Source organism: Pavona decussata, unplaced genomic scaffold (assembly GCF_977016875.1).
Source record: "Pavona decussata unplaced genomic scaffold, jaPavDecu1.1 SCAFFOLD_321, whole genome shotgun sequence".
In the NCBI taxonomy this organism is placed as follows: Eukaryota; Metazoa; Cnidaria; class Anthozoa; order Scleractinia; family Agariciidae; genus Pavona; species Pavona decussata.
In genome coordinates this window covers 2,204,004-2,226,432 of record NW_028145711.1, presented here as the reverse complement: position 1 = coordinate 2,226,432, position 22,429 = coordinate 2,204,004, and the positions used below count along the sequence as shown (strand labels likewise).

The 22,429-nt window shown below is 38.1% G+C and overlaps 1 protein-coding gene and 3 long non-coding RNA genes across 9 annotated transcripts; 2 read left to right on the top strand and 2 right to left on the bottom strand.

Moving 5' to 3' along the window:
- Nucleotides 1–1,338: 1,338 nt before the first annotated feature.
- Nucleotides 1,339–20,455, bottom strand: LOC146454003 (uncharacterized). Of its 6 annotated transcripts, none has more exons than XM_085096004.1 (4): nucleotides 16,213–16,327; nucleotides 16,059–16,138; nucleotides 4,360–4,940; nucleotides 1,339–1,680 (listed from the first exon to the last, which is right to left on the bottom strand). In XM_085096004.1, the coding sequence occupies exons 3-4, from the start codon at nucleotides 4,934–4,936 to the stop codon at nucleotides 1,361–1,363; spliced, it is 897 nt and encodes a 298-aa protein (XP_084952130.1). In that variant the 5' UTR covers nucleotides 4,937–4,940; nucleotides 16,059–16,138; nucleotides 16,213–16,327; the 3' UTR covers nucleotides 1,339–1,360. The 6 variants fall into 6 exon arrangements, with proteins under 6 accessions (XP_084952130.1, XP_084952128.1, XP_084952127.1 ...); XM_085096002.1 differs by having other exon boundaries at nucleotides 16,059–16,124; XM_085096001.1 differs by having other exon boundaries at nucleotides 16,063–16,124.
- Nucleotides 7,223–9,992, top strand: LOC146454006 (uncharacterized). Its single transcript, XR_014859371.1, has 2 exons — nucleotides 7,223–7,603; nucleotides 9,385–9,992. It is a non-coding gene; the product is annotated as an uncharacterized LOC146454006 (long non-coding RNA).
- LOC146454005 (uncharacterized) lies at nucleotides 10,001–10,386 on the top strand. Its single transcript, XR_014859372.1, has 2 exons — nucleotides 10,001–10,292; nucleotides 10,332–10,386. It is a non-coding gene; the product is annotated as an uncharacterized LOC146454005 (long non-coding RNA).
- LOC146454004 (uncharacterized) lies at nucleotides 11,371–14,236 on the bottom strand. Its single transcript, XR_014859370.1, has 2 exons — nucleotides 13,991–14,236; nucleotides 11,371–11,571 (listed from the first exon to the last, which is right to left on the bottom strand). It is a non-coding gene; the product is annotated as an uncharacterized LOC146454004 (long non-coding RNA).
- Nucleotides 20,456–22,429: the final 1,974 nt, after the last annotated feature.

The following is a 22,429-nucleotide window of genomic DNA, read 5'->3' as shown; positions in this document are numbered from 1 at the left end:
AACCACTGGATCATATCAATCACAAGGCATTAATCTCCAAAACCGTGTGAGGCTTTTTCGATATTCCTATTGGTTGCTTCGCAATTTTACTGTCAATTTTGATGATCAAAATTTCACCGATACGTTTTACGAGGAAGGCCATTGCGGGAGATCAATTTTACAAAACGGAAATCCCTCACACAGTTTTTTTGCTCGGTGTCTTGGAAATCTTCGGGCCAAGTTTCAAGGCAATCCGTCAAATCCTTGTACCGTATAAATTGCTTTAAAGAGGGCACACTTGCGTAAAAACGAAGTAGGTTTTTTTCGCTTCTAAAGGTTTACAAACATTTCACGCCCTTGCTGCGCCATATTTCAACACCGTGGATGCCGCCGACGTCGAAAGCCAATAGAATTACAGGAGACCTACTGCTGAGTCCCCTGAGATTACTGGTGTCGCGCCGGAAAATAGTTGAGTGCGTGACTGCAGTTCTGTTACCAGTCAGAATTTCTCGGATTTCTTTGCGAAATGCCGGGCAGGAAAAATTCTTCAAAGAAAAGGAAAAACTGCAGTGGCCTCGACGGTGAGCCCCATCGGTCCGAAAGAACAGCTGCAGGCAGAAATGCGGTCACTGGGGTACGTTGAAGGACTATTTATATATACCATTATCCATGCGAATAAATTGCCGTCGCAAGCTTGCAGTTCAATATCTGAGTTTTTCTGCTTTGCAGGTTTGATGGAGATATTTTCACCCGCAACCTGGAGGCCAGCGTTGAGCGCAATATGTGGGGAGGGAAAGGGGCTTCGAAGAACTCGATGTATCGATTATTGTACCTGGGCTTATGCGCTACGCGCTTATGCGGTTTCGGGAAGAGTTTTTCGCCGTCCTTCATCGGAAACTTTCTTCTTCTTTTTCTTAGGACCAGTTTTCTTCTTAGTTTTCAACCACGGACTTTTTTCTTTCTTACTTTTCGCCATACACGATACGCGAAACAAACACAAGCGAAGCCTTGGTGTGAATTAATCACAAGTTGCAAACGTAAACAAAAGGAAGAGAGGCGACATGAAATGAACGACTCCGGATGTTTTACCGCGAAAAACGTCACGGGAAGCCCTGACGCTGACACATTTTAATTGCCTTATAGCACTCTGGCGTGTGATAGAATTTCGTTTGAAAAAACTTTCTTGTTGATAATTCGCGCACGCCTCAAGATTTGTAATATATATTTTTTTGAAAATGAAGCAGGACTAGTAATGTTTAATTTGGCCTCAAAATCTTTTTTGGGGAAAAAACGACTCTCGAAGGTATCCGGTAACCTTAAACCATTTTAATACGAAAAATGAAGATCTTCCTTAAAAAAACGAAGATTTGCAGAAAAATCGCTAAGAAAACGAAGACCGTGGGTACCCATAGAGAGGCTCAAATGTGTCATAGTCTGGTCGAATCCACCAATAGCGGAAAGGCCTTGGACTGTACAGTTTTGAAGTATCAAAGCATCCACTGAAGCGTCCGTTATGAATGGTTTGCGTGATCACAATTTTCTGAGAATTTATGATGTGGCTGGCGATGAAATCGGTGTAGTTATCCAGGTCATATCCATTGCTAATCGGATAATCAGTCAAGTTCCCGCCGCTGTACATAGGTTCCGTTCTTGGCCGTTTTTTCTTTCCAGTCATGAACTGAGTCAGCTCCCCACCTCCTTCTATAGAAACAAATCAGGATTGTGGTAGTGATAATGATAAAAAAAGACGAGATAAAAAAACAAATTCTGGACAGTTTTATTGCGAAGAAGAGTGCTCATAGTTTATTCCGGGGATATTTTTTTAACTTATAAAAGTTTTCTTACGTGGAATCCAACGGTGCATTTCAGTGGACGTCTGTTTAGCGCCTTAATCGCACTGAAAATTTGGATTTATTTATAAAGAATGCCATGATGAAGTTTTCTCGGCAAAATGTCAGGACTGAAAGCTAATTACTTTCGTTTTCAAAGGAGCAAACATGTCGTTAATTATTCTGAAAAAAAAAAAAAGGTCAGTCAGATTTTCGTAAAACCGGCAACAGCTAGAGAATTGAAGTGTGGGGGGGGGGGGGGGGGGGAAGGGACTTTAATTTCTACAACTTCAATTTTTAACTAAAGCGCCGGAACAGATCACCCTGTGTTAACTTACACATACACTAGATGAAAGGGCACAAAACGACCGTGAAACACAGGAGACAACACTTGAAGTATTTTGCTAAATGTTCCTGTTTTTGTAAGCTCCCAAAAACATTTTGGGTTAGGGAGCCGCAAATGATTGAAACAATCCCCGACTTTACATTTTATCAATCCACGTTTTGAGGGCGCATATTTTCAAACATATACCAATTGGCCTTATCACGGTTTTCGACGCCATTTTGACGAGTAGGCAAACAGGCTCGAAATAACAGTGTTTGTATGGAAATCCGATGTCAAATAATTTTCATAACTTTCCATACATTTGTCTGTTAGCGAACCAGCCGTGAACTGCTCTTAAAATAGCTCGCGGGAAAAAAAATACAGGGAAATGTATGGAAAGTTCAAAACACGACTGGACGCTTTCTGGCACAGCTACATCCCTCCAATTTTTTTTCTTAAAATCCTTTTCCTAGTGCCAAAAGTTTCCAATTCATGAATTTTTCAGAAGCGATGTTTTATGAAAATTATTTGACATCGGATTTCCATACAAACACTGTTATTTCGAGCCTGTTTGCCTACTCGTCAAAATGGCGTCGAAAACCGTGATAAGGCCTATATCCAGTAGCCTTTACTGGGTTCACTGAGTTAAAAAAGGACATCAACATTTTTGATGCCTTTTCCTACCTCTTATTGCGATGACATTTTAATACAGTAGTTAAAGGATAAAGTAAGCTTCTTTACAATATAAGAGAAGTTTTTAACTAAATTCACTTCTTCAAAGGTGACCGCCCGTAAAGTTACCGGGAAATCGCAAATGTTGCAATACTAAACAAAATGGCGGCCGGAGACAGACTTTTTTTGTTTAGTTAGAAGACCTCGGTCTTATCAAAGACGACCCTATCTGGCAGACATGGCTGACTGTGCAGTCGTAGAAAGATTCATGCTTTCACGAGCGAGACATGATCAAGTGGCTTGTGAATGAACTTGGAGACGAATTGCGGAGAAATACAGTGACAAGCTGTCCGCTAGCTCCGGAAACAAACGGAAATACAGGCGTAGTACTGTACTATTCTGGTTCTTGTTAGTGTTGTTTTAGATAATGTTTGAAAAGCGCTTAGGGTGTTTGCATACGGGCGCTATATAAATTTGAAATTATTACTAAATTATCAACCAACGGTGGACGAAAATTAAATTTTTTTAAGTCAGACACGGCTAACTCGCCGCACATGATTATAACTTCGAGATGGCTCCCTTTTTAGCATAAAAATGGGTTCCTGTCCTAAAAAACTAACCTACAACAAGCTAGAGATATTGTTTCTTTGTTTTAATTTCCATAAGTTCATAAGGAGGAAGAAGTTAGAAATCTGACATGCTACACTGAGATAAATGTGAACATAATCATTGATATTAACACAGGGCGCAGAGGAGTCAAATTTGTTGTGAATGTGTGGCTTAATTCTCTGGCACAAACCGATTTTGTTGAACGTGATTTAACAAAGCGTCATGTTTGTTCACGTTCTTGTATTTAAATCAACAAAATCGGTTTGTGCCGGAGAATTAAGCCGCTCATTTACGACAAATTTGACTCCTCTGCGCCCTGTGGTATAAACAGAGCGATCGCGATGAGAGTCGAATTATGCGCGGTCCTCAAAACACAGTGTTTGCTGCATTAGCTAGACGGAAAAAAATAAGAAGCTTATTCACGATAGATAAAACGAGAATAAAGAACTAAGAAAACCATTCCCCTTTTTGAAAATAGTTTTAGTGGCATTTCAATTGATCAAGCCTTGTTGTATGATCGATACAAAAGCCGATTTCGGATCAGTAAAAATTAGTTCTTGATGTCTGCCGGAGAAAACGATCAAATCACGCCAGATGAACTATAGCTATTCAGTTTTAAAACTTGTATGAGATCGTTCCTTATTTCCAATACTCTCTATACCTACTAAAGCTGCTAAAAGTAAATTTGTATCGGTGCGAACTGTTGAAATAGGCGTTGAAATAGGACACTTCACTTTCTCAACGCGGACACTGTTTCCCCGGCGGTCGGCATAGCTTGTTTAGCTTGATCCTGATTATTAGCTTGATGCTAACTAAAAGAATTCATGTTGATAACATTCATAGTAAAAAAGCCCACGGGTCCAGGACGGGGGATTTGTGACCCCCCAGACCCTCCCCCTGGATCCACCAAAGAATTGTTATAACAACATTGAAGCATTTACATACCTGCGGTATCAAAAGCCATAGAATACCCCGGGCATGCTGCAAGGCAATGAAAACCTGCAATGCCTTTGTTAATACAGAAATCGGCCCAATGACCACTGTAGCAAGCATCACTAAAGATCATTGGGTAGTACACATCCTCAGGCACCATATCGAAGATTTCTTGAATGCTTATTGTTCCATCGTGAAAGCACCAGTTTCCAGTGCCAATTTCTCCATGCCCAGTGTAGTACAACATAGGGTGAAATTTCTTAGGCTTGCACGCCTCAAAAAACGTCCTGATCTTTGCGAGAGCTTCGGACTTGGTTAGATACAGATCTCTCACGGTGTTAAACAATTTAGTTCCAACTGTATCTTCCATGTTAACTAAATCGCGAGTAACACCTCTTAAAAAACAGCCGTTTTTGTCTCCAAGAGCATCTCGGGTTCTCCTCTTAGAGAAACTGATGTTAGTTGGTGGATCTGTGGCACCACACAGAAGTAACCAGAGAGGTTCAACACTTGTTGGTTTCCATAGTGACCATCGATCAATACGACCAACATCGGGTCCCTGTGCTATTGCGGAACCAGCAAACAGCATTATCCTGCAAAGAGGATCTGAATTGAAATCTTGAATGACCGTCTCTGTTGTTCATTTATTTATATTTGCATTTGCCTGATAAATTGTGATAAAGCAATAAGCCGTTGGGAAGTATCATTTTGATTGCTTCTCAGAGAAGGTTCAAATTGTTACTTATTTTTCATTAAGCCGTATTTTCAAGAAAAAGTATTTTGAGCATTTTTTTCCTTTTTCTCGTCTTTATATTTTGGTGTAACTTCTCCATAACTGTATTATGGTCTCTGCAATTCTGAGTGGCCGGGGAGTGCTTCCTTGCCTATTTTCCCCGTTGCGAAGCTTGTTCACAGGCTAAAAGATATTGGATGTACGTCTACTTTAAATCTGAAAGAATTGCATGATTACTGAAATACGTACCTCCCCCCCCCCCCCCCCCCCTTGAAAAGACCTCGGCGTAATCAATCGATTAAAATCGGTATCGATAAAAATTGCAATCAAGTGATTTTTAACGATTGATAACGAAAATCGGCGACAATCGATAAATTAATTTGGTGTGTCAAATCGATATAATCGATTTTTCAGGATTTTATCGGCTCCCGAAAGGAAATGTCTTCCAGGCAAAATTTCAATTCACTGGAGAACTGGAGCTGGGGAATGATTCTATGAAAAGATTGGGACACTAAGGAATGCAAAACGCGGTGGAAAGTAATCAGAGCGGAATTCCACATACGGATCTGTAATTTATTATACCTTCGTTAAAAAAAAATGACCTTCTACTTACCTCCCACAAAATTTGAAGAAATTATGTTACGTTATAGCCAAAAAAAGTTTAGTGAATCGTCAGGAATCCTTGAAGTTATAGACTGCATGCATTTTTTCAAAAAATGTGAACAGAGCTATGGTGAAGCCCACTGCCTTTGGCTGCACTTGGCTGTGTAAGAGAGCCCTGCGAACTGACCTTATAAGGGGGAGCCCCCTAATTCCCAGAAACTGAGAAAACAATAAATGTTTTGATGACTCATGTGCATGATTAATGTAATTACCAGACCACTTGCCTTTTTAAGGCTCCATTAAAGGTTGAGCTCAGCTCACAACTATGCACATGACTAATAACAGTTCTTATTTTTAGCTGCGCTCTGTACAACTGAACAACCTGCTTTGCTTAGAGTTTGTAAAACAGTCTTATGAACGTCTTATTAGGAGGAACCCCTAACCCCCAGAAACGGAAGAAACAATAAATCAGGGACACTCAACAGAAATCAGAAATCTGTTCGGGAATGGCCTTCAAGAAAATCTACAGCTTTTTTGTCGGAAAACACTGGAAAACTAATTCCTTTCGTTTTGGAAGGGGGAAATATGTTGTTAAAAATGCGAAAAAAAAGTTACCCAATAGTTTCGTTAAACCAAACGCAGGAAGTAAATTTTGGACCTACAACTTTCTGTAATTTTAATTTACAGCTAAAGCATGGAACAGATCAATGACGATCTGTATTAGCTAAACACGAATATGTCTTTAACTAGTAATAATTAGAGATTAGCGAGATGCGTTCGACCATTTGGGAAAAGAAAATTACATTAAATTCCAGATATTTTTCGCATGCCTATTTAAATCGCAAAAAATGTTATCAATATAATATATAATCCAGTGTTTATAATATAATAAATATTTGGTGTACTTGCTTATCGAGTTTGACCTTCTCTTCACGTTTGGTGTGCTTGCTTGACGAATTCTGGACTGTGCTTCCTTGCTGTGTGGACTGTTATCGGATAAGTTGCGTTGTTTACGTTTGAAGTTAAAGTTACTGGCACTTAGAATCTTGCGAAAGCTTATCGAAATGTGCGTTTCCTTCGTTTCTAGTGGCAGGTGAGTTTCACGTTAATAGAGGAAAAGAAGCCAAAAGATTGATAATTATATAAGAATTAAATAAGAAAATAACTGAATAAATAAATAAATAAATAAATAAATAAATAAATAAATAAATAAATAGCTAAATATACTAAATGAAAGAAAAAATATAAAAATATATTTGCTACGCAAGCAGTACGCTACGCGAGATTATACTTGATTGTACTTGAATCTTTTGAGTGAAAACTTCGAAAAAAGCATTTCCTTAAAACGCACAACACTTACGGTAGAATTCGGTAAGGAACCGGGGTAACTTCAACGTGGCCGTCCACTTTCCATTGCCTTTGAGCAGACAATGAAAGCCGCCGCGATACATCTTTGGCGTAGCGTTAAAAATTTGTTGCTGCCGATAGGCAGCCTTCATATTCTTGAAGCCATCAAGAAATTTTGGTTCGACGGTTCGACCCGGTTGAGAAAAGATAACATCGGCCTAAGGGAGGTGACGTCATGGGTTATTCTTCGGAGCAGCCACGAACCGAGATCCGATTATACCGGAAATTGACCTGCATTCACTCTCTTTCAGTAGTAATGGCGGACGACGTCGGGGAAATAAAGACTTCGAACGTTTGTTAGGATTCGTTATGGTAGAACACAGAGTTCTTTCTACTTTCGTTTCTCGGCGTCTGAACACTGACCTCAAGGATTTTACGTTCGATTTGTGGAAGAAACGTGGAACTATGAAAACAGTCAAGATTTGCTCGGGTAACATCGGCCTACGGGAGGTTAACATCGACCTAAAGGAGGTTAACATCGGCCTACGGGAGGTTAACATCGACCTAAGGGAGGTACGTTTTATAGCACCACGTTTGTATCGTATGTGTTATACTGGCACAATCGTACACATGGAAAGCTTATTTGCAAGCATTAAAACTTACAATCTTGCAGGAGCTTTTCTAATCATTGACCTGAGTGTGATTTCATTAATTTTATTACCAACTCATAACATCCACCTACAGGAGTTTAACATCTACCTAAGGGAGGTACAGTGGCTTACAGTGTATATTTTATAACTTATGTATCATAAAAGTCAATTCATAGGCATAGAAGCTTACTCTCTAGCAGGGAAACTCATCATAAGGAGCTTTTCTATCATTGACTTGAATTTCATAAATATTTTCATTTTTACCAACTCATAACATCCGCCTATAGGAGGTAAAGATCTACCTAAGGGAGGTTATGGTATTATAATAAGGAAGGATGGACTTGAAGAAAGCTTACGAATCTTAAGGGGCTTTTGCATTTCGTGTACGTGCCGTTTTAGAATAAATTTATTTATAAAGAATTATTATTATTATTATTATTATTATTATAATTATTATTATTATTATTATTATTATTATTATTATTATTATTATTATTATTATTATTATTATTATTATTATTATTATTTGAAAAGCCTTTTAATCTCACTAGAATGAGATTAATGAGAGTTTTCTCATTTTTTTAGTTACACTCATAACATGGAATATTTAACAATTATTCACCAAAGTGGAGGTGAATAGTTGCGGCTCGGTAAATATCCGTCACTTTCACCGACACTGAGGTGAATAATTGTTTTAGTATACACCACACAAGCTGAATAAGAAGTGGACCAAAAATTACTTTAATTTTGACAATATACCGACAAATGGCGGGAAATTTTAAAATCTTGCGCGCCGCGCGGTAATCGATTTCTTATTGTAGAAAGTTCCGTCTCGCTTTCTTGCAGACAACTAAAACTTCTGGAGGCACTTGCTTAGTTGCTCACGTGTATTTTTTTCGATTGTTGTGTGAAATTTGTCCTATTGTTGAAACCACACTGCAAAACATTAGATGTTTCTTTGTTTACATTGTAATTATAGTGCTCGACAGTTTCGTAAAAAATGGATGGTATTTTTATTTTTCGCCAAGGAATATGAGGTTTGAAAGATTTAATAACTTACCATGTAATGTCGTCAAACCAAAATTTGTTGCCATTTTTGTATTTTTTGTAATAGCCGTCTTTTTTAAAGAAATATTTTCCTCTTAAGTGACCGTGGCAAAACGGGAAGCCATCTTGTTTCTCTTCGGTTGCTCGGAGGTGAATAGTACTTGGCTAATCACCTCCGAGCTAGCCAATCAGCGCGCGCTACAAGCACTATTCACTTTTGTGGTATATACTAAAATATATTATTATCAATATTATTTTTTGGCAACACACTGACCTATGCTGGGCCATTTATATTCATCTAATGAAACAATTTTACAGCCATAAAGATTTGCTGTGAGAGGTGTTATGGGTTTAAATAGAAAAAATGCAGGTGCATTAAAATAGCATAATAGCTGTTATGATGATTAAAGGCAATTATTTTCTTGTTGTTGTTGTCGTTTTTTCTTGGTTGACCCCATCAACTTGTAATTTCCACATTAAATTTTGCTAGAAGTGACTGTTTATGACTGTTGAAATGATAGATCATTTTTAAAAATATAACCCTTAATATGTCAGAATTTATTTTAATTTAATTTGTGATCACTTACAAGAGGTTTGACTGTTTGACTGCTTACTACAATACATTAACAATATTGGTTTTATTTTATTTCTTTTCAGGATGCAATACTTAAACTGTGCAGACCGCTGAAGAAACTGCCACTTCAAAGACACCTATGACTCATCAATTCCTCAAAAGACTTTGTGTACAACAGATGTTGTTGAACTGTTATTGTCAAGCTTGACCTCTCGTCATGTGGCAAAATTATGTAAAATTCGATATTCAAGTTTGTAGGGTTAATTGACGGAGGATCTCCCATATAATGATGGATTGGATGCAAATGGTCATAATTTTGTTCCTCTCTGGCAGGAAATTGTGTAGATTGGTATATATGTACCACTTAGAGTGCAAAGATACAAAATGACCAACATTTTTAAGTAATGTTTAATTGGAAGAAAGATTCTCAGTCCTTTCTAGAACTTAAGGACGGTGCCTACTATTGTTACTGCGCATACGTTCTGTGCATCTGGAGATACTCGGGTTTCCTATGGGTGGTGCCTACTATTACAGGGATATTTTTGCGCACTTTAAAACTATGCGGAGAAAGCAAAACTTAGCAAGTGATTTTGGTATCCAAAAAGAAAATTGGGGGGAAATCATGCATTTTTCAGAGATAATAAAGCTTCAATTTGGAAAAAAGGGCCATACATTGCTTTGTATGTTGCTGCTTTTTAGAATAATAAAAAATTGTTGCTTGGTTATCTCTAAAAAATGCGTGGTTACCCCCAATTTCCTTAAATTTGGCTTTCAATACCCGCTACCAAGATCTGCTTTTCCCGCATAGTGATAAACCGTGCAAAAATACTTCGCTATTAGTAGGCACCGTCCTTAAGCGGTTGTGAAAAGAAATCCCACAAAAATAACTGAGGGTCTTTCTTCTACTTAATCTTTCACCTGATATTAAAATGTATCTTTCAAATATCCATATTCAATTACAGTTATGGTTGCTAACCTTTATGGCTATTGAGTCAAAAAGATATGACATAAAGAGCTATTATTTTGTAAGTCAACAAATCTGTACCTCAAGTAAAGGTCAAAATGAAATTGAGCCATGCCATGAACCTTTGAGTGTGCTTTTCAAAAGATCCAAATGACCACCCCTAAATGTTTTCATTTTCATGTTTTAAGCTCATGACGTGTCATTTGTTATCAAGTAAGCTCTATGCTTCTAAATACGGGTGGAACTTTGTCATGAGTTGGAGAACAAGTCAAATTTGAACAAAAAATAAATGCCTGGTCCCTTCCCCCCCCTCCCACATGGCATTTGACCAAGTACCATGCCTGGGAAGAAGGGAATTGAATTTGGCTGGGGTAGAGAAATTGAACTGAATTTACACTGTACCTTTGGCATTGGAGAATTTGGACTTTTCTCTTTTTTTTTTCTTCTGTTTGAATACAATAATTATTGAACAACTGAGACAATATAATATATAATGCTCTTTATTCATAATGATAGTACAAGAGAGTGCATGGTAATAAGTAATACCTGTAAATCGATATTGAGATGCCGAAGCCGGGGGCTTATATGGCACAATTCATACAGGAGATTGGTCAAAATGGTGCAATTACTTTACAGTTTACAAATAAATAAATAAATAAATAAATAAATAAATAAATGAATAAATAAATAGATAAATATTAATGTTAATAATAGTGGTGATAATAATAATAATAATAATAATAATAATAATAATAATAACAATAATAATAATAATATTAACTTAAATGAAAAAAAATTAAATAAATAACAAATAAAATATTAAATTAAGCTAAGCCGTGTATACGAGAGTTCAAAAGGACATGAATTCACAATTTGATTGGAAGTAATCTTTAAGTTTTTGTCTACAATTCGAGATAGTAAGTGAATTACCTAAATCAAGAGGGTTGTCATTCCAAATTTGAGGGCCTTGTGCATGAAGTGCAAAAGCCCCTTAAAATTCATAAGCTTTCTTCAAGTCAATTCTTCCCTATTATACATACTTGCATGGTGCTATAAACATCATGACCTCCCTCAGGTAGATGTTTACCTCCTGTATACGTAGGTGGAATTGTTATCACTTGGTAAAAATAAAATGAAATTCAAGTCAATGATAAAAAAGCTCCTTATGATCCCAAGTTTCCCTGCTGAAGAGTAAGCTTCTATGCGTATGAATTGAGTACACAATGTCTTTTGTGGAATTAATGAGTCATAGGTGTCTTTGAAGTAGCTGTTTCTTCAGCAGTCTGTGCAGTTTAAGTATTGCATTCTGAAAAGAAAAAAAATAAAACCAATATTGTTAATGTACTGTAGTAAACAATGAGAGAGTAATGTACAATTGCAGTCTTTTAAGGTTTCTTAATAATCATAACATTCTCTCTGACAATCAGTATGGTTTTCGCAAGCATCACTCCACGGCTAGCGCTTATGCTCTTACTTGTTTATATGACAAAATCTCTTCCACCATTGACAATAAGGAATGCACAGTTGGTATTTTTATGGACTTGTCCAAGGCCTTTGACACCGTTGATCATAACATTTTGATTTCAAAATTAGAGCATTATAGTGTTCGTGGCACTTCACTTAGAGGGTTCGAAAGCTATTTAAGCAATAGACAACAATATGTGGAATTTAATGGCGTCAGTTTGGAGTCTTGCGAAATTAAGTGCGGGGTGCCTCAGGGTTCTATACTAGGTCCCCTACTCTTTCTACTCTATATAAATGATCTGTGTAACGTGTCAAAGGTCGTGGATTTTATTCTTTTTGCAGATGATACAAACATATTTTTCTCCCACAAAGATTTTAACTTGCTTCCTGGAATCTTGAATTCTGAAATGCTTAAATTAACTCAATGGTGTCGAGCAAACAAGCTGTCCATTGACTTTAAAAAATCAAATTTTATGGTTTTTAGACCACCCCAAAGGAAGAAAACACTTGATATATCTATTCAAATTGACAACAATGCAATTGAACGTGTGAAAGAGACAGTATTTTTAGGTGTTATCCTCGATGAGCATTTGTCCTGGAAGCCTCACATATTTCTTAGTGTTTCTAGAAAAATATCAAAATCAATAGGTATTATTTATAAGTCTAGTTTTTGCCTTCCCAAAACCTCCTTACACTCCTTGTAACATAGTCTAGTTTACCATTACTTAATTTATTGTGTTTCTGTGTGGGGATCGACATATCAGTCTAATTTAAATCGGATTATTGTTCTGCAAAAGAAGGTAATCAGAATAATATCTAAAGTTTCTTTTGATGCTCATACTGGTGTTCTTTTTAAAGAACAGGAGATTTTAAAATTCTCTGACATTTATTTATACCAAATAGGTAAATTTATGTATCTTTTTAAAAGAAGCTTACTTCCAAATTATTTTCGCGATATGTTTACTCTTGCAAGCCAGATACATTCTTATAATACAAGAAATTCCAACCTTTTCTATATACCTTATTGTCGAACTAATCTTCGAAAATTCTCAATTCAGTTTCAAGGTCCTACGCTTTTCAACTCGCTTAGTCGTGAATTTCAAAACAGTGAAAGTATCAGTTTGGCAAAGACTTAGAAAATTCCCTCTTTCTAAGTTAAATTGACTCTTTGTTGAGCTACACACCTTTTTCTTTTTTTTTTTTTTTTCCTCCTTTTAAAAAAAATTAATTGGAATTTTCATTCAGTAGCATTAACTTCTATGGTTTATCCTATAGTTTCAGGACGCCTATAGTTAATAAGCCCCAGGCTTCTATATAGGCTTCCTAGCCTTTAACACATTTCATCTTGTAAATAGTTTAGTAGAAATATTGTGTATCATCTTTAATGTATTTATGTTGTATTTTTTGGTTAATGGCAAATAAAAAATGAAGCAGTCAAACAGTCAAACCTCTTGTAAGTCAGATCACAAATTAAATTAAAATAAATTCTGACTTATTAAGGGTTATATTTTTTAAAAATGATCTATCATTTCTACAGTCATAAACAGTCACTTCTAGCAAAATTTAAAGTGAAAATTACAGGTTGATGGGGTCAACCAAGAAGAAAATGACAACAACAACAAGAGAACAATATTGCATTTCATTGTATTCCATGTTATGAGTGTAAATAAAAAAATGAGAAAACTCTCATTTATCTCATTCTAGTGAGATTAAAAGGCTTTTCAATTAATAATAATAATAATAATAATAATAATAATAATAATAATAATAATAATTCTTTATAAATAAATTTATTCTAAAACGGCATGTACACGAAATGCAAAAGCCCTTAAGATTCGTAAGCTTTCTTCAAGTCCATCCTTCCTTATTATAATACCATAACCTCCCTTAGGTAGATCTTTAACTCCTATAGGCGGATGTTATGAGTTGGTAAAAATGAAAATATTTAATATGAAATTCAATCAATGATAGAAAAGCTCCTTATGATGAGTTTCCCTGCTAGAGAGTAAGCTTCTATGTCTTTTATGATACATAAGTTATAAAATATACATTGTAAGCCACTGTACCTCCCTTAGGTAGATGTTAACCTCCTGTAGGTGGATGTTATGAGTTGGTAATAAAATTAATGAAATCACACTCAGGTCAATGATTAGAAAAGCTCCTGCAAGATTGTAAGTTTAAATGCTTGCAAATAAGCTTTCCATGTGTGCGATTGTGCCAGTATAACACATACGATACAAACGTGGTGCTATAAAACGTACCTCCCTTAGGTCGATGTTAACCTCCCGTAGGCCGATGTTAACCTCCTTTAGGTCGATGTTAACCTCCCGTAGGCCGATGTTACCTGAGTAAATCTTGACTGTTTTCATAGTTCCACGTTTCTTCCACAAATCGAACGTAAAATCCTTGAGGTCAGTGTTCAGGCGCCGAGAAACGAAAGTAGAAAGAACTCTGTATTCTACCATAACGAATCCTAACAAACGTTCGAAGTCTTTATTTCCCCGACGTCGTCCGCCATTACTACTGAAAGAGAGTGAATGCAGGTCAATTTCCGGTATAATTCCTGGCTGCTCCGAAGAATAACCCATGACGTCACCTCCCTTAGGCCGATGTTATCTTTTCTCAACCGTTCGACCCATCGCTCTCATTAAGAAACAGCCAATCAGAAATCATGTTTTATGGCGCAGCCAATTCTAGCCAATCAGTAGCTGTCTTATAAGAAAAATTGACATGTGCTTTCTCAGCGGAAAATCGTGCTCGCTCAGTGGAAAATCGCATGTGCCCGCAGCAAGATATAAATACAGTTGATCAGAGTCAAGGTTTCGCTGTTTCGCTGTTTTGGCACTTTTTGCTGATCTATTGTGATTGCTTCTATTCAAGGAAGCATTCATCAAGGTCATGAAGCTTTCAGTGAGCATTCTAGAGGCTGACAGTGTGCATTTAATTATGTCACTTGCAGTTTTGCTTTTCAGTCGATCGAATTCGGTCGATTTATGGACACAAACAAATATTGATGACATCTTATTTCATGGAGATCGCCAAGTAGGCAGTTTATTTCCACGTTGCGCTAGAAAGACAAAAAAAGTGTCACTAATCGTTCTAAGAATCAGTTAAAAAGCCCTTATCATTACATGTTGCGTTAGACAGTGTTATACGTTTAATACACCTTCCGTTTTGGTTAACCAATATATTTCTTTTCCGCTTTTAGCAATTGTTACAAGCATAATCCCAACAAAAGCCTTAGGAACACCAATAGTTACTTGTTAATGTTATACTCAAAGAACATACATGTAACCATGTTATTTTGCAAATAAACTAATAAGTTATATTTTTGTTGAAATTCTCATTGTCGTAGTTGCATTCAAAAACATCTTAAACGGCAGCACTCACTTCTCAATGAGAACTGCTAGTATAAATATTATTGAGATCATCTCAAAAGGCAATGTCCGCCCGGCGTTTTCTTCATTTTGTATCAACTGATTCAGATTGTAACCGTGTCTTCCACTGACAGAAGACTGGATTACTTGTTCGCTAAACCCAGTTTTAACAGTGAAGGAAGCGAAACTAAAATATTGCGACTTTTTCGGCCGCTGTTTCACAAGCTGAGAATGGAAACACGCACGATCGCTTTTAACCTCGCTAAACCAGTACTCTGCGCATAATTATGCTTAAATCTTTTGAATCAAATCTTCGAAGACAGCGTTTCCTTGATTAAAAAACGTATAATACTTTCTGTTGTAATCGGCAAGGAACCGAGAAAACGCTTGAAGAGCGAACTCGAGCTCTTTCCAGCTCGAGCATACAGGTGCGCACATCGCTCCAACACAATTAAAAACGCAAACAAAGTTGGCTGTCTCGCAGAGTTGGTCCCCGTAAAACGGAACCGAACTGTGGCCGTTTCACTTCAAGAAACCAACGCTGCCTTGCGCTAACAAAAACTGGGTACCGCCGAATGGTTGCAATTCCTTATAATCAAATGACTCGATAAAGTATCCGTCAATGCAACTGCACCAGTTCGTTTCACTCGCACTGGGAATGTTGCTTTTCTCGAAACAAATCATGGCTATTTGCCGAGCTACACAACTCGCTAAGTAAATTATTTGCCGAGCTACACATATCAAAAAGTAAATGTAATATATTTTGCTGAAACTACGCAACTTTTCTCTTGATTTATTCAGCGCAAAGCAGCGTTGGTTTCTTGTAGTGAAACGGGTAAACAACACTACGCCGAACTTATTCATGTGTCTTCGCAGTCATACGCACTTCGTGAAGGCGTTGATAAATCTAAATCTAACCCGCAAGTCTTCTTTCTAACTTAAACAACGCAACTTACCTAAGCAAGCACAGCCAGCCAGCACACCAAACGCAATGCAAGAACGTGAAACTCGACTCCCGCTGAAACGAAGGAACTGAATATCGATAAGCTTTCGCAATATTCCAAATGCCAGTAACCCTGACTTCAAACGTAAAGCATGCAACTTACCTGATAACAGTCCACACAGCAAGGAAGCACAGTCCAGAATTAGACAAGCAAGTACACCAAACGCGAAGAGAAGGTCAAACACGAGAAGCAAGCACACCAACACACGAGGCAAAACTTTGAAACAAAGCACATGCGGATGAAAATGACGATATTCGCCCCCCTGCATAATATTCTTCAGGGTCAAACACGCAGTCGCCGGAAAAATCTCGATTTCGCCTGGATTAGGAAAGTGTTCTTTGTCGAACGCAATTACAAGGGCAGCAAACAACTTGGGAAAACAGGAGACGACATGTTAAGAATCTTGCATTAATGTTTCTCCTTGGATGCCCCTGAAAAGATGTTTTGATGTTGATGATTGTGATTACCAGACCATTTGTAACATGCTCCATTGAGTTTAAACGTTTTAACTCAGAACATGGTTATGCTCATGACTATTATAAGCAACGTAAATAATAGCTATTTTTAACGTTCGTTATGTGCAATCTGCATGTTTTGCTTATATAATTGTAGAAGACAAGACTGTGATCTTGCACCAATGCTTTTTTCGTTTAGTCTGAAGAAAGATGTATGGATAAAATTTATGGGTTGGAGTACATTCTGAATATAGTTATCCTCTCCTTGAACAACCACAGCCCGGACTTCGGCAAACAAGCATCTCACGTTTACATTTCAGCCTTATCGTTATATTACAGGTACCGCGTAGGTGGAGGAGCTTACATATTCGCATTAAAGTGCCTATCAACCCTACCCACTTCCTTTCATTCTCAAAAGTAGACGTAGAAGGTAAGCCAAAACAAGCAAAATAATGAGATTTGAAGTTATTCTCGATTTTTAAAACACGATCGAAATCACAATTTCCGAAGTTAAAAGTGCGCCATTAGAGGACTGGCACTAGTAATTTGTGACGTCGACCCGGTATCTCGATAACAAGCACACAACAAAACAGTAGTGAGTCGGAGTGAATTCTACGCGAGCTGTTTGGGGTTTCTGGCCGATTTTTTTAGCCCAAAAGCCGAACACTGACACCGAATCCGAACAAAGCTACGACTCAGATGATTCAGAATTTAACTACAACCCTGGCTACGTGATTGACGCGACGATCAAGCACGTAAAATAGGAATGAAAGGCCTACACAACTCCTACTCGCATGTTTAGCTCTTCTATCTCAGTCTTTTGATCAATTTAGCTTCTTGTATGTTTACAGCGGGTTGGCATGACGATTTGAAGGATTTGTATGATAATCATGGAACAAAACCATGTGCTTAACTGTAGCATGTTTTGTATTTTGATTTCAAAGGATATTTTGGGTTTAGAGTTTTGCATTTGGCGCCTGTTTATTTCACCTGTTGTTGTTTCTGTTTAGCCGCTGTCGTTCTTATGCCATTTCATGTTACTAGTATTTAGATCTAGTTTGGCTCGGTTCAGTTCGCGGTCCGGTGACAGTACTTACAGCTTCTAGTTAGGATTAAACCGTGTGATAGTCTTTAACCTCCGAAAGCGATCGCTATTGTTGTTATCTTTGTTGCGATTCAACTGTGTAATTACATCAGTTTATCTTAGATTCGTTGTATTGCGGGGCCCGGCCATTTGTTTTTGTGGCAAGATGTTGTGTCTCTCATCGTTGCTATTTGTTTTTTGATCCTTTCTCTAACACTGTAGATTTCTTCGAGAGCTATGCAATGCGTGAAATTGAGGGCTTAAGTTTGTTTAGTTACGGCTTCGTTTTTGCATGACCCTTTACATCGCCTCGCTTCGCTCCGCTCTGAGGTTTGTGTTGGGGGAGCTTGCTATTTTCTAAATATTTAATTTGAAATCTTTCGTTTTTAAAGAATATTTTACTGGGGCTCGAGGGAAGTGTAAATAAGCAACACTTTTCCTATGAACAAGCGGCTTGCCTTTTGTCAACGAAACCACCACATCAAATTGAGTCAAATTTTACTTCGCGTAAACATGCGGACCACTGAGGAGACATTTTTCGTGGCGTAAATATAAGCTTGTTCAGTTGATATTTTTACCATTTTTAAATTGGTTTTTAGCTGATATTGGTCTGGTAGTAAGAGAAGTAAAACCGCACAACGTTTGGAAAGCCGTTGCGTGTGTTATTTTTCAAAATATCTGATTTCCAGGTAAGAAAAGCCGAACTTTTGAGCAGTATTTTGAGCAGTATGTCAATCGACCGAGATGTTCGATTGACTCTTTACCTCATTCTTCACAGACAAATTCAAGACAGGAGCCTCAGACTGAAGCTTTTTTAAAAAATATCATTTGTTCTTCTTCGAAAGGCTACTCCCAAATTTATACAGGTGGAATTGAGAAAGAAAAAGAACTAGCTTTATCAAGTCACCGTGGCCCTTCATCCGCTCGCCAATAGACAGCAGTCTCAGAAATAAGAGACTCCATTCGCCTCTACGTATTCTTGTGAGTCTAGACCAATTATAAATAAAAATAAGTTTACTATTTCAGAAGGTTTGTTTTGGCTGCACCTATAAGCTTATATAAAAAAATGGAAACATTTCTTACCGCTCGTTCGCAGCGATGTTTGGCAATGGTTTAAATCAGGACACCTGGACTTGTGGTCATCCGCTTTAGCATGGGCAGTTGGCGCCACATTAATACCGATATCATCTCGTTTCAGTCTTGAGAGGATTGGCTTGTTACTCACTTCATCAATAAATCAGAATCGACGCATGGAGTCGTCGTTCGCGAAGTGCTTGGAGCATATTGACGATTTTTTGGGTTAGCCCGCTTTTGTTTCATGAAATCGATCTATTTCTTTCTGCATTTTTTTTGCTTCATCATTATCGAACAGTATAACGTGCAGAACTATACCTTCTACATAACTGAGAAGGCAGCATATTCACCTGCCACACACCTTTCTGGCACATTTCAAGTTCAGTACAGACTGAATGTAGTGACAAATGAGCAAACGCTCTGTGGCTGAGTGTTGGCTGAGATACCGGGTCGACGTCACAAGCTTGTTAGAACCCAGTACTCTCAACTGCTCCTTTTTGTATTCAATATGGCGGAAAACGGCCTATTTTGGGCGATTTGGCCGTCTGATAAAAACAAAACGAAACATGGAATACGATTTATTTCTTCGCAAAGCGTCTTAGACATGCATAAATTTTTGAAATACATTAAAACTGTGTAAGGGTGATAGGCACTTTAAGTATATTAAGGTTTTGTCCGACAAACCCGACAATTTTAGACAGTTTGTCGTTAGTATTGCTGCTGAACGGACGACTAGATTTCAACCGTGAATTAATGGCATTTCAGCCATTGTTTCCATTTTGTTTCGTTCTTGGATCGGTGTTTCACGAAGATAAAGTTTCATCACTGAATAAGTTCGGGGGAGCTTTTGCAAAAAGGAATTCATTTACATGTATGAAAGCTAGTTATCGCTTTTACGCGTAAATATTTCAAACACATAATTATGTATAGCTACGGTCATCCTGGATCTGATTCAATCCCGCTGTCATAACAAACAAAGAAGCACATATATGATTTACAGAAACACAAACAACGAAACTGGGTCTTCACAAGCTGCTAGCTTTCACAAGAAAACAAGTCGAAAATTTCTGCCTCATCAGCCTGATGTGTTGGTCAAATGTAATTAGGGCCAGACTGAAGCATTGACTCCTTCCTTCAAAAGAAAAAAAGGCACACTTTAGCTGATACCATTAAAAGTTTACATCAGTGTAGACAGTTTTTTTTATGAATTTCTAGCCATTTTAGAAGACTTAAGTTTATAATCTTCCCGAGAAAACATGTCCCCGGACTGCCCTAGTTGTCACATGCTAACACGTTCGCTTTAGTCCCCCCCCCCCCCCTCCCCCCACTACTCCAAAACCCGCTCTGTGGGCCCTGTATTATACACAACCAAAACTAAATATGAATATATGTGAATCGTATCAGTGAACATTTATCATTGCTACTGATCGAATACCTTCGAACTGTAAATAATTGATTATCAGATATGAAAATTCTGCAATTTTACTGAAAAATTACACCACATCTAGCAATGCAAGAGTCGGTGGGAAGTAATCATGCACAGTTTTCCACAAAGATCTGTAGCTTATACTCCCTTCGATGAGAGAATGACATTCATCATCAAACTACTACTTCACCGTCTACTTACCTCCCGCGGAAACAGTACGTTAAGATTGGCGTAAAGCCCGCCAGAAAAGCTGTGCAGGGAATCGTCAGGAATCAGCCGTGAAGTTACAGACTGAGCGCATTTTTTTCGAGAACGTAAAAAGATGTCCTCAAGCCCGCTGCCTTTTGGAAAGATACACGGCACCATTTACTTAACAACTTGTAAACTGCCCCGTGAATCTCTTCTAAGGGACAACCCCCATTTCCTAGAAACTGAGGACACAATAGATGTTTTGATGACTCACGCGGACGATTAATGTGATTTACTAGACCATTTGTCTAAAGCTCCGTTTACAGTAGACTGTTCACAGTCCCCCTATTTTTTCGTGGGATTCTCGAGACCGGTACGCTTCTATGGAACCGCCGCCATCTTGGTTTGTAAAAGCGAGCGCGATCTGGGGAAAGTGTCTAAACTACCGAGGGGAGCGGGAGTGGGTGTTAGTATAGTCGGTGAGGGGAAGCGAAAAAATAGAGGGACTGTAACAGCTTCTCACTGTCTCGCGTTCCAAAGGCCCGTTGCACCAGCAACGGCAACACCTCATTGGTCAATTAGACAATAATACTTCCGAAGCGTTGACAGCATGACTGACGTATCTTTCACCGCCAGTTCTAAAACTGGATATGGCTGGCGTGTAATGTTGTGAAGATCGTGGGGAATGTTTTGATTTTTATCGTTTGTCTCGTCGGCTTGGAGGCCTAATAGTATACAAACATCCTCATCGCCGCTCGCATCTTCCAACAAAACGTTCAGTGTAAAATTCGTCTCGGTACGGGTCGATACGGTGGACGGAACTGGCTCAAAACGGTTGAAAATCAGCGGACGTTTGGCAGGCGGCAGACTGCAGTTTTTCGTCTCTTTGGACTGCTTTAAAGTAGATGGCGAACGGTAGGGACGACTTTTTTAACAATTCTCTGGGGCGAAACAACACACAAAGCGATTGAAACGTTGCTGATCGTGGCTTTCGTCGCAAGCGCTGTTGCAAACACGTCAGGATTGTCCATCTTGTGGATCAACTTCAACTCCAAGATCGGTTTTAAAAGATCGGCTACAGGAATGCTGGCAACTACAGCTCTTTTCGGGATCTTAAACAAATTTTATATGGAAATGTACTTGTTTTGCTTCCCGAAATCGCCGACTGCTATTTGAAAATAAATGTTACAAATGCGGCATGTATCTAAAGAGGTTTCGCTGTTAGTTTCGCTCTATGTGTTCCGCTTGTATAACTATTGAAATTCACTTTGCAAATAGCTTGTGTACTGTAATGTATTTCCATGCCTATCCTCACTCGAAAGACTTTCGCAACCTTATTTTATTTCACAACTGTACTTTGTTTCGAAATGGTACAGAAACTGTACTGTATTAAACAAGGACTTTCATATTTCCTTCAATTTGACAACTGTACTTTGTTTCGAAATGGTACAGAAACTGTACTGTATTAAACAAGGACTTTCGTATTTCCTTCAATTTGACATGTTTATCTCTGGGGAGTATATTTTTTAGTTGATTCAATTAGTCGAGGCGACAAAGTTTCGGCACGCCCCTCGAACACGAGACAGTGAGAAGCTGTTACAGTCTCCCTATTTTTCCCGCCGCCTCCCAACTCCGCTCCCCTCCCCTCGGGAGTTTAGACACTCTTCCCAGATCGCGCTCGATTTTACAAACCAAGATGGCGGCAGCTCCATCGAACCGTACCAGTCTCGAGAATCCCACGGAAAAATAGGGGGACTGTGAACAGTCTACGTTTACAGCAACAAAGCATGCTAAAGTAAATCAGGTTTAAAAAAAAATTAAAAAGAAAACTTGGACTTATGCTTTCATTTGTGTTAAATAAGTAGTCGACGAAAATCCGAAAGCAGCTGGTTTTATGAAGGAAACGATTTTAAACTGTGCTTAACCAAACAGCTTTTAAATGAGTTTAAACTTAACCTTGGTGTGAATGGAGCATAAGTCTCCATTTAACGTTGAGCTCAGAACTTGGGCCTTGGGTCACGTGAAAGCAGGAGGAACTGTCATAGGAGGAATTCATACTAGGCTTTTACAGTTAATACAGTGACAGGCAGA